This window comes from Falco cherrug, chromosome 3, assembly GCF_023634085.1.
Source record: "Falco cherrug isolate bFalChe1 chromosome 3, bFalChe1.pri, whole genome shotgun sequence".
Taxonomy (NCBI): Eukaryota; Metazoa; Chordata; class Aves; order Falconiformes; family Falconidae; genus Falco; species Falco cherrug.
Window position 1 is genome coordinate 121937112 of NC_073699.1, and position 12094 is coordinate 121949205.

Here is a 12094-nt window from a genome sequence, read left to right on the forward strand (position 1 = left end):
GCGCCTCGCTTCCGTCATCCGTGCGCCGGAAGTAAGGCGGAGAGGGGCGGGCTATCCGGCCGCGCTCTGCCACTGGCGCGGCAGGACGTGGCGCGGCCGGCCAATAGGGGAGTGGACGGGCGCGCGCGGCCGGCGATGATGATCGAGCAGCACAAGCGGAAAGTGCCGGGCGGCGGCCCCGGCCCCACTCCAGCTCCCGGTGCCGCCCCTGGCCCCGACCTCCCGCTTGTGCCCACTGCGGCCAAGCGGCCCCGCCATGAGCTGCCGGGTGCGCCGGGCGCGGGAGGCGGGGGGCAGCCTCCCCCCGGGGCCCTGCTGCAGGCGGTATGGCGGAGGGCAGGCCCGTGAGTGGCCAGCGGTGTTTGGGGAGGGGGGCAGGCCCGTGCGGGGCCGCCGGGGTTTGGGGAGGGGGAATGGCCCGTGAGGGGATGGCGGGGTTTGGGGAGGGGGGATGGCCCATAAGGGGATGGCGGGGGTGTGGGATGGCCCGTGGGGCAGGCTGTGGGAAGGCCTGTGGGCGGTTAGTGGGCCGGTCGTGCTTCAGGGTTGTGCCTTTTGGTCCCCTCACCCGGCTCTCCCGTTGCCTCTGGCAGGGCCCGCCACGCTGCTCGTCCCTGCAGGCCCCCATCATGCTGCTCTCGGGCCACGAAGGAGAGGTGTACTGCTGCAAGTTCCACCCCAACGGCAACACCCTTGCCTCCGCTGGCTTCGACAGGCTCATCTGTGAGTACCAGGCACTGCTGTCCCAGCCAGCGCTTTGCAGGGCGGCAGCTCATATGATTTCAGGCCATTGTGCTGTGATGGGTCCAGAGCATGAAGTGTGTTACCAGCAAGGGTGAAAGAAACTTTTTCCAGCTTCTTTGGCAGCTGTCACTGCCAGCTGGTTTAGGCCCTTCCTCAAGTGGGGCTGGTAACACACCTTGCTGGTCACAGAACTGTGTTTGCCCGTCCCTCATCGGTCTGCATTTGACTTCAGCAATGCAAACGCTAATGCTTTGGGTTGCAGAGGTGAAGATCATTACTTTTCTTAAGAAATTCACCTTGATATAAACCCAGAAATCAGTTCAAATCAACTGTCTGTCCTTCCAGAGCTCACATGATTTGCTCTTTATTGCTACATATCATCCTGGATTGGGGACAGTAGTGGTGATGGTACAATAGCTTGTTTTGCTGAATGCCCGGAGAGTGGCTCCATCCACAGCCTGTTCCTGTGCTTACCTGTCCCTTCCTTTCCCCCAGTGTTGTGGAATGTCTACGGGGACTGTGATAACTATGCCACCCTGAAGGGACATAGCGGGGCGGTTATGGAGCTGCACTATAACACAGACGGCAGGTAAGTGGTGTGCAGTTGTCTTTTGGCCTCAGGCCCAGCTCTTTCTGTAGGAAGGTGCTTTCTGCTGGCCAGAGTCCTGCAGAGTGTCTCATCGTTGCCCCTGGTTGGTCTGTGTATGGTGAATGCTCATAGTGTGGCTTTCCCAGATAAGGAGCAGTGCCTGCTTGAGCTTGCACCAAGGATCTGGAGTCACCTGTGACCCACAGTGCCCTTGATGTCATTCTTGAGGAACAGGGGGAAAGCTGGTGGCGGTCATATGGAAGACACTGGGGAAGGAAATAAAACAAGTGAGATATTTGTTAAATTAGAAGGCTGTTCTGCTATTGCAGCTGAGCTATTGCCACTGAGCTTTCCTTCCTGTCCTAGATAGTGTTCGAGGAGGTGGAAAACCAATCTATATGTATCTAGATGTGGGGGTTAATGTGAGTGCCTTGTGTAGCTGCCCCACTGTCAGTCAGCCTCCTCTGAAACACCGTCTTGGTGTATGGGAGAGATTCTTCTTCGTGGCATGTTTCCACTGAATGTGTCCAGCTTTGATCACAGAACTTGAGAATAAAAAAGGTGGGAGGGAGAAGTGCTTCCAAAATTGAGATCCTCACGGCAATTTTTCCTTGCAGTATGCTCTTCTCAGCATCCACAGACAAAACAGTGGCTGTGTGGGACAGTGAGACTGGAGAGAGAGTGAAAAGACTGAAGGGCCATACCTCATTCGTTAACTCCTGTTACCCAGCAAGACGTGGACCCCAGCTTGTCTGTACAGGCAGTGATGATGGAACAGTGAAGGTCAGTATATTTTCTAAGGAGATAGTCTGGAATGAGAGTAAGATAGGATCTCTGAAAGAATTTTTGGGGTCTTCCCATTTAAGTGGGCTGAATTCAGCCTTTCATTACTCTTATAATTTTATTATCTAATAACTTTGTAGAAATAAAAAATTTGAAATTAAATTTGACTGCTCTTTTTTTCTGTAATTATTTGGGAGGGGGGGTTAAGAAGATTAATCTGCTCATTTGTACTTTTTCTGCTGATGTGCATTAACAAAGCATGAGAAAGCTGAGCCATTACTGAAATTTTGCACCGTAGCCCCTTCTTCCCTCCCCTGCGTTCCTGTGCTCCAACAACACCAGACTTTTATTACGGTTTTTATAGACATCTCTTGAAATCTAAAAGAAGGAATTTCAGGAGAGCAGTCTGAGTCTCTGCCAAGTATCTGTGCAGCTTGTTATAATTTTGTCGTTAATATATTCATATACAACTTTTACAATTGCCATGTCTTTCAGCTGTGGGATATTAGGAAAAAAGCTGCCGTCCAGACGTTTCAGAACACATACCAGGTCTTGGCTGTAACTTTCAATGACACCAGTGATCAGATCATATCTGGAGGCATCGACAACGATATTAAGGTAGGCCGCCTGTGTCCTCGTCTGCTTTTCCAACTGTGCACACCTTTTCCATCCTGTCACATCTTCCATTGGTCAAGGACAAATGTGGAAGCCTGCTGGTTAATTTTACAGTCACAAGAACCACATGGACCCACAGTGTCCAACCTTGCTATTGATACAGGGCCAATAAACTGAGGGAGTTACTCTGGGGCTGTTTGCCATGTGACACCCTGGCCTGGACAGCCCTAGCATTCCTGGCCAGGCATCCCAGCACTGCTGTCACCCACTGGAGCCAATATGGTATGCTGGCTCTTCTGGCACCCTGTGCCTGTCCCAGAGGCTCTAGAGCTGTGTATGAGGTAAACTAAATAAAATGTGGTGTCACATCCACACTCTCTGCCCTCTGCTTCAGTTTGCAACTTATTTTGTCACCTGCTAGTGTGGAAAGTTCTTATTTGAGAGTGAGCTCAATGTTTCATTCAGCTGGTAACTTAGATTCTCCTGATACCTGTACGGTTCAGTCTGCCTTACTGTCCTAGCCTCAGGCTCCAGCCTTACCTATGCATGGGGAGCATGTGCTTATCAGAAAGCCATTGCTAAGTGTAGCCCTGACATGAGATCTGTTCAGACTGCCCCTCTTTGGGGAAGAACAGCATGAAATTTTGGGGACTGGACAACTGCTGCTCTGTGCCATCAGTCAGTGGAATTTGGGAGCTGGGGGAGCTATAGCCGGATAGAGAGGGATTCCTGCATGCATGGAGCTGCTGGCATTTAACTTCTTGGTGGTTGAACACGTTCAGTTAGAAGTCTTCTAGGGGGTAAATTCCATTTTTCCTACAACACACATAAAATTTTAGCTTTGTATTTTAGCCATTCAGACCCCACCGACTGGAATCAAAAGCTGATGCCACAGCTGACTGATCAGTAGCCATGTGAAATGCTCTGGAAACAGCAGTTCCATCGGTCTTGGCTGTCTTTTTTTAAACCACAATGTTGTGTCTGAAAGGTGTGGGATCTTCGCCAGAACAAGCTCACTTACACGATGAGAGGACATGCGGACTCAGTGACAGGCCTCAGTCTGAGTTCAGAAGGCTCCTACCTGCTCTCCAATGCAATGGACAACACAGGTGCGTCCTACCTGGTGTGACAGCACAGCTGTCGGGCAGTACTCGGTTATGCTGGCTTTGCATGGCATTTAGGAAGGAACAAATTGATGTAGAAAAACAAAGAGCCAGAGGTAGGGATAGGCTGAAGAGAGCTTGGCTCCAGAGATAAAGCTTGAATTCTTTTTACACCAGTGATGGTCATGTCCTTTGCAGGGAGGGAGCAGCTGCATCAGAAGAGTTTGTCACATCTCCCAAATGGCAGTGAGGACACAAGCTATGGCACATGTTACTTGTACAGACAGTTGAATGCAGTCTTGGTCTGGCTTTTGTCAGGGCAGTTTGGCTGTTTCCCCACAGCAGGGAATGACAGCACAGTTTCCAAACTGCCTGTCTCCTGTGTGAGGTTGCTCAGCAAAGCTGAGCTGATTAGAATCGTGGTCACAGAGTGTGTTAGAATAAAGCAAATGCTCATGTAAGGAGATGGTCGTTTGTTTGTATAGTAGTTTTGGATTTTCCCCCTCCTGTTGGCAGTGGTCTTGATGTATGTATAAATTTCTGCATATGACCTTTCAAATCAAAGCTTTCTGCAGGGAAAGCTGCTGGTTTCCTTTTGCTTGGAAACCTAGGCATGAAGAGACAAGGAGCATGACCAGGTCTTTGCTCATTAGCAACATGTCTTGGGAAAAGGAATGTTTCCAGAATCTGACCTTGCCCCCATGCCTCTGCCGTCTTCAACTAATTACTGTGAGCTCTCTGTTGCAGTCCGCATCTGGGATGTGCGACCGTTTGCCCCTAAAGAAAGATGTGTAAAGATTTTCCAGGGGAACGTACATAATTTTGAAAAGGTGAGTGTACTGTAGACCAAAACATGATTGTTGTAAAATGCTGCTGCTATTAACTTTTCTGTAAATTGTTTTTAAATCCAAGTCTAAACCAGAAAGGCTTTAATAAGAACTCAAAGAAAGATGAATGCACAAAGTGGGATTCCAATTAAAGCCACAATAACAACATTTCTTTGCTCGGTTCAGCTATAATTAGCTGTAAATTAAGTATTTTCTACATTTACTATCTACTTTGTGTAAAATAACAAGGCACTGGATGTTTCCAGCAATAAAATAAAATCTGTAATTACCATCTCATTTTCTGAAGGGAGATCATTAAAGTGGTGCTTGTGATATTTAAAGTCTCATGGTGATTTTAATTCAAGAGAAAGGGGAAAACTAAATCTTCCTTTGGAAATAGATCTGTGCACGTTCTTTTATTTTAGAATCTTCTGAGGTGCTCTTGGTCCCCAGATGGGAGTAAAATTGCAGGGGGATCGGCTGACAGGTGAGTTGCCACTGCGTTCCTGATACTATGAATCCATAACCATTTTGCAGGCACTCCTGGAATGAGTTAGATCATAATCTGAAGACTCAGAGTTGTGCATAGAGGTGTGAAGACCCAAACAACCCTCTGCTGTAGTCTTCTGTGAGCATTATCTTCCCTGATTACAATAGCAGCCATTTATATTGCCTTAGTGACAGTGGAGGAGCACCATATAGTTGTAAAATTTTCTTATTGTCAAGAGCTGCCTAGAGATCTACATTACTGCTGATGTTCAACACGAGATCTAAATCCAGGACCAGCATATGACAGGAACATGGTATTCAGTGGACTAGGTCCCTTGTGGTCATACTGGCAGATGCTTGTGAGAGTCTTTGCGATGCAGGGAGTCTGGGGAAGTGTGTGTAGTGTGGGGGTTATACTGATAATGGCCACAAATACCAGTTAAATGGCTGTGTGGTGGCTTGCAGGAGGCACCAGTGGTGTTCAAGGATCATTCTTAATCTTTACTTAATTAATGAGTAAGAAGCAATAAAGATCTGACTAAATTAGTGCATACTGGACTTTTAAATGAGGTATTGTATAAACTAAGGCAACTGAGGAGCAAACTGGGTGGAGGGAGGAAGCTGGCAGAGGGTCTGTGCCAGACACTGAAGGTCACCATGAAGGATACCAACCTCTGCTGGAGCAAATCCAGATGCCCCTTAGTGACATTGAGACAGAAATTCCTGCAGGCCAGAGTCCAGGGCATGGTGCAGTAGTAATCAGCAAATTAATGAGTTTCTGATGGAGGATAGGGAGAACTTTAGCTCCCACTGTCCAGATATAGTGGGGCCAGCTGTCACAGCAAGCGACTGAGATGTGACTCTCCTTCACAATCTTGCTGGGCAGAAGCGGCGGTGCACGTGGTGGAGGAATGCCTGCGTGTTAGCCTGCCGAAGCTGTGGCTGATCTGTTCAGCAGTGAAGTGTGGCTGGACGTCTTAGGCCATTAGGTTAGTTCTGCAGATGGTGATGTAGCTCTGTGGCCTGACAGCAGCTTTGTTGTGATATTCGTGTGGAAGAGCATGCAGCCAGGTACCGGGGCAGGTTAGACAGGGCAGCTCAAATCTTGTCTTTATCTCTGAGCTTTTAATATTTTTTCTTTTTTGAGAAGGAGTATCTGTTGGGAAAGCACAGCAAGATTAAACAAGTGTTTAATTTGTCTGAGTACAAAATACTGATTACTCTCTCCTTCTGCATTACATGGAGTGCATGTGTATGTTGGAGGGACAGTTACCTGAATATTTTTTTTGCTGTTGAGCCCTTCAGAAGGGTTATAGTAAAACTAACTACTTAAAGTGCTCGCCTGCTTTGCAATGCCAAATTAAAAACATGACAGCAGAGTGCTTTGAGAAAGCATTTGCTACAGTTCTTGCATTCTATATAAAATAGTTGTTCTTGAAGAAATGCTGCTTTAAGTAACAAACATGACTTCACGTGCAGGCTTGAATTTTCTCCTGTGTGTATCAAGAAATTAAGTCAAAGAATAGTACCAGCCTAAAACCGAATGCTCCTACCAAAATGGATCTGCCCTGCGTTGGTATCTAGTGTCCTTTCTGTCTAGCCAGCGTTATAAATGATTCACTGCTTTTTTGGGGGGAAGAGAAGTTCAGTTCTATTTCAACTAAAAGGCAGGCTAGTTGTACAAGCAAGTCTTTTTCTTCGTCTGGTCTGCAAAACCCTGACAAATGGAAAGGAACAGGTGAAACTGAGGAACCTGTTGTGGGTAGCATTGCATAAGCCTGAAACAGTCTGGCCATGGTATTCAGAGCTTGGGCTGCTTGTGGGGCTGATGAAAGTGCTAATGATCCTTATCATGTTTGAATTCATGCAGGCAAGACGTAGGGATGCACACTGGACATTTGCAGTGACCTTCCTTTGGAGGAGTGTGATGCAGTAGATTGATTTTACATGTGTTTTACGGACTGTCCCCTGTGCCCTCACCCTCTACAGTCCCCTGTAAATAGCTGTAGTGATGCCCATGGGGCATACAGGCAGCAGAGCTGCCCTTCCTGCCAAACCCAGCCAATTACTGCCCTGCTGCTTCTCTTTTTTGCCCCAGCAGATTACGTTTTAGCTGCCAGTCACTTCACTAAAGAGCAAAATGAGACGACTGAGTGAGTGTAGCCCAGAACTGGCAGCTTTCCCCAGCCACAGATATTTTTGCAGAGCTGTGAACCTTGTAACAAATGCCGTTTCATGTGACCAGGCCTTTGTGTTTGGGAGGGAGAGATGCAGTGTTCCTGTGCAGGTGGGGTGCAGCATCACCTTGCCTGGGTTGTAGGATGTTGCTCAGGGCTCTTCTTGTTTAGATGTATTAAAAAATATCCCACTCACTCCTATGGATGATTACCATAACTGGGATCAGAGCATCACTCTGCTTCCCATTGGATCTTGTGTGCAGCCACCGCACCATGCAGGTATCTGTCAACACCCATGAGGGGCAAGCAGTGATCTCAGGTACAGGGTGATTTACAGCAAGGCACCATTTCCCCCACTCTCTGAAGCCATTTATAAGAGTAATTGGGGGGCTGATCTGTGCCTGGTGCCAGCGGTTTCTTTCTGACCTGCCTGAAGGATCCCGGTGACTTCAGCCAAGGTGCGGTGCTCAGGCAGGACCTGGTCAGCGCTGTGAGCTTGTGGCGAGGACTGCAGGAGGTTAATGAAAGGGCTCAGCACAATCTGATCGGCCCTCTAATAAACACTGGGAAGTGAATCATGACTTTAATGGTGCAGCAGGAAGAAATCCAGATATAAAACTTGGCTATGGGGGATGACACCATAGCAGGGGCTGAGGGAGCGCCTGGGCTCCTCACTCCTTGTCAGCCCAAACCAAGGGTGACCGCTGGGCTTGCAGGCAGGTGTTTGTAAGGGTGAGAACCCTCCTCCCCAATCCCAATGCTAATTTTCTGCCTTAGCAGCAATGTTGCTGCTGCATTGAGAATCTCTACAGCCTCATGCTTTCAAATCCAGCTCTGTGCCATGAGGGGTGAAATGGAGCTGCTGTACTGTGACAGTCGTGAGGTTTTTGACATGAATCGACGTGTTGACTCCTACCTGCTCAGACCTCTGCTCTTCTGGATTTGGCAGTGCAGTATTTTGCTCCTGAGAAGCTCCTTGTTTATCCACACTAAGTGCTGCATCTGTTTCAGCCCAGGTGATGAACTGCTGCAAGAATAAACTGTTGCTGCAAGGGGCAGCTGCTTTCCTTTATCAAATGCGTGCACTCACAATGGCTCTCTTGTAGGTTTGTCTATGTTTGGGACACCACATCCAGGAGGATTTTGTACAAGCTGCCAGGCCACGCTGGGTCGGTGAATGAACTGGCTTTCCATCCAGAGGAACCCATTAGTAAGTCCTCCCCACCTCAAGTCAGCAGGGGAAATAGTTTCAGGGCTGGCTGAACTGCTGATCCTCTGGAAAACTGTCCCAAAATTGCCTGTGGCCCAGAGCCCCAAGTATCAGACAAATTTAGGGGAAGCAGACTCCTGCTTGCTCCTCTCCCGTAGGTAGGAGTAGGGCTGGGTGTGCCCTGGGGTCCTAGGCTGAGTGTGGGGGCTCTGCCTGGAGGGGTGCACCCATACAGCAGCAGGGTGGCTGGTGTTCTGGGCTGGTGGTTACCTGTGGGTGGCTGTGAGTCATGGCTTGGCTGCTTGCTGCCTAGGGCTTGTCCAGACTTCCCAAGGGCCATGCAAAAAGGTTTTGAGGTACCTGGGTTTGGATGCCAGGGATATAACCATACATTTGGTGATCGCATGAGGACAGTGATCACCTGGGAACATGTCTCCAGCTTGGGGTCTCTTAGCTTACCCAAAAGCCACAGGAGGCAAAGAAGGCTCTTTGTGCAGCAGGTTTTGTCCCCATTCTAGAGGTGTCTGGCACATGGCACCACATATCAGCACTGAGTGAGACAATGCTCATGGTGGCTTTTTCAGAATGGTTTTAACCACCATGCATTAACTGAGCCCAAATTCCACATCAGTTTCTTGGTGCAACATGTGGCCCAGGCAGGACTGCAGGGTGCTGTTTGTTTCTATGGAAACACTTGCACCATCAGCCAGGTCACTGCATTGCTCCGGTCAAAAATTAACAAGTCAACCCCAAAGTGAAGCCAAGAGCTTGGTTGTGCTGAGGATGACAGTCTGTGCAGCAGAGCAGTGAGTTATGGGTTTGTTCCTTGGTTATTCATTGCCCTGTCTTCAGATTGGAGACTGTGCTGGAAGTGCAGCATGATCTCTCCTCTCTGATTTGGAGCAGATTGTTTGCAGTTGTACTCCGCTGAATTCCAATTTGTGAATCAATCACTCAGCTTAAAATAAAAATTAAAAACCTATTCAGGCATTGCATGGGAGTTATGCAATTGATTTCTATTAACATCTGGGAATGTTAGTCTTGTAAATCACTGTGCCCGCACTGCTATACTCGTCTGCACAGGAGTGCACAGGGAGCCAGAACAGCGAGTTGACAGACACTAGTCTGCAAGTTTATATAGAAATCCCCCAAATCTCTCCTGGACTCAAATGAAACCATTGTCAGTGTCAAGAGCTGCACTTCTGGGTCTTTCTTTTGATGCTTATGTCTTGAATCGCCTACAGAGCCTTTTCTGGTTCAGTGGTGTGTTGTAGTTGGGTGCCAGCTGCATTTCACTTGTTCTGATAAAATAATAAAGTCTTGACAAGGCTTTCCTGGCCAGCCTGTGCCCTCTAGCGGCATGCAGTCCTGGCAGCAGTGCCCAGTTTGCAATCTGAACACTTCTTGCAATGAAAATAACTCTTCAGAATGCTTGAGAGCGTTAACAGCATGTTTATACGCCTCACTTTACCATTTTAATGCTTAGACATTACAGGCAGTATGCTGTTATGCCTGCCTTGGGACAGGGGAATGGCAGCCACGATGCACAGCGTGTGATTAGGTGTCAGAGTAGTAATTTCATGAAGTGTTTTTGGGGAGCAAATGAAATTTGGCTTTCTAGATCACTTACAGCAAGTGAAATGAGAAGTTCCATTCAAATGATGTGTCGTTAGTGGAAGTCTCAAACTGTTGTGTTTAATTTTCATATTCCTCCCTTCCTCCTGTCTCCCTCCCTCAGTACTCTCCGCATCCAGCGACAAAAGACTGTATATGGGGGAGATCCAGTAAAGCTGACAAGGAGATGATAGGATTCGTGCCCTCACGATCCTTGGTTTACAGAAGTCAATTGACTTGCTTCTCATCGGTGCCAGCCCCCCTCATGCTTGTGGCATTGGGAAAATGTTGAAGCAGCTTGATGTGACAAGCTGCCCTCTCACAGGCTGTAATGTCTGCATGGTCTCACTGTACAGCTTTTTTCCACCACCACCCTTCTTTGGGGTGGAAGGAAAATTTGGAATTGAAAGGAACTTGGTTTTGGCTGTACTACCAACTATTAAACCCTTACCCAGATCACATGAAATTGGTAACGTTTGTTTAAAGTCCACACGTGGCTTGTATATTCCCTGTCTGCTTTCTTTTCTTGTTTTTTATATGGTCAAAACTGAAATAGATAGCTTTTTACAAGAACTGTGTGGTTGGCTTTTATTGTTCTGGTTTATTTTTCTATTGTACAATTCTCAATCAAGGACCTCGCTGGTATATAACCTGAGGAAACCATAGACGTTACCTTCATAGAATCACAGAAGGGTTTGGGTTGGAAGGGACCTTAAAGACCGTCTAGTTCCAGCCCCCAGCCCCGGGCAGGGACACCTCCAGCCAGCCCATGTTGCTCCCAGCCCCGTCCAACCTGGCTTGGGCACTGCCAGGGATGGGGCAGCCACAGCTGCTGTGGGCAGCCTGTGCCAGCGCCTGACCACCCTCACAGGCAAGGATTTATCCTAGTATCTCATCTAAATCTCCCCTCTTCCAGCTTAAAGCCATTCCTCCTTGTCCTATGGCTACATGCCCTTGCCCAAAGCCTTTCTCCAGCTTTCCTGTCAGCCCCTTTAGGTTCTGGAAGCTGCTCTAAGGTCTCCCTGGAGCCTTCCCTTCTCCTGAACAGCCCCCACTCTCTCAGCCTGTCTGTACAGCAGAGGTGCTCCAGCCCCCTGGTCATCTTCGCGGCCTCCTCTAGACTCACTCCAACAGGTCCGTGTCCTCATGTTGGGGACCCCAGAGCTGGATGCAGCACTAGTTGGTGCGGTCTCACCAGAGCCAAGTAGAGGGGGACAGTCACCTCCCTCGACCTGCTGGCCATGCTGCTGGTGATGCAGCCAAGACTACAATTGGCTTTCTGGGCTGTGAGTGCACATTTGAGCTTCCCATCCACCAGCACCCCTCAGTCCTCCTCAGGGCTGCTCCCAATCCATTCTCCACCCAGCCTGTACTCGTGCTTGGGATTGCCCCCACCCACGTGCAGGGCCCTGCACTTGGCCTTGGAACTTCATGAGGTTTGCACAGACTGGCATCTAGAGCCATCATCCCTGGATGGCATCCCTCCCCTCCTGCATGTCGGCTGCACCACACAGCTTGGTGTCATTGGCAAACTTGCTGAGGGCGCGCTCAATCCTGCTGTCCGTGTCACCGACAAAAGTGTTAAACAGCGCTGGCCCCAATACAGACCCCTGAGGAAGGGCACTCATCTTCAGAAGAGCAGCTTTATTTTTTGTTGATGGCAATAAAAATGACCACACTTAAAGTAATTGTTGGGCTACTGCTGAATCCTATTTTCATGTTTTGAGTAAAATCCAGCCTTCTGTTACAAACTTTGCTAAAAACTCCCTTCTGTAAGCAGAGTGAGTTTTCTGTGGCAGGCACGGTGCTCTCGGTGCTCAGCAGTAGGGGAACAGGCCTGGTGGCAGGTCCTCGAGCAGGTTAGATCCGTCCTTCATATACCTCTGGCTGAGTGCTGGGATCCCACAAGGGTGCCTGCACCCTGCCTCAGCTTTGGGGGGACC

At 48.7% G+C, this 12094-nt stretch overlaps 1 protein-coding gene across 2 annotated transcripts; it reads left to right on the forward strand.

Moving 5' to 3' along the window:
- Nucleotides 1-91: 91 nt before the first annotated feature.
- SNRNP40 (small nuclear ribonucleoprotein U5 subunit 40) lies at nt 92-10724 on the forward strand. 2 transcript variants are annotated; one of them, XM_055705509.1, is made up of 11 exons: nt 92-324; nt 594-723; nt 1240-1333; nt 1951-2116; nt 2612-2734; nt 3720-3840; nt 4582-4664; nt 5087-5148; nt 8108-8343; nt 8434-8537; nt 10276-10724. In XM_055705509.1, exons 1-10 carry the CDS (start codon nt 136-138, stop codon nt 8502-8504), a joined length of 1275 nt encoding a protein of 424 aa, XP_055561484.1. In that variant the 5' UTR covers nt 92-135; the 3' UTR covers nt 8505-8537; nt 10276-10724. The 2 variants fall into 2 exon arrangements, with proteins under 2 accessions (XP_055561484.1, XP_055561485.1); XM_055705510.1 differs by lacking the exon at nt 8108-8343 and having other exon boundaries at nt 95-324.
- Nucleotides 10725-12094: the final 1370 nt, after the last annotated feature.

Excerpts from the sequence above, each read along its gene's own strand:
- SNRNP40 (XM_055705509.1), top strand. The coding sequence starts at position 136 with ATGATGATCGAGCAGCACAAGCGGAAAGTGCCGGGCGGCGGCCCCGGC. Across the intron at positions 2,735-3,719 it reads GCATCGACAACGATATTAAG|GTGTGGGATCTTCGCCAGAA; the intron begins GTAGGCCGCCTG and ends TGTGTCTGAAAG. Across the intron at positions 5,149-8,107 it reads GCAGGGGGATCGGCTGACAG|CAATGTTGCTGCTGCATTGA; the intron begins GTGAGTTGCCAC and ends CTGCCTTAGCAG.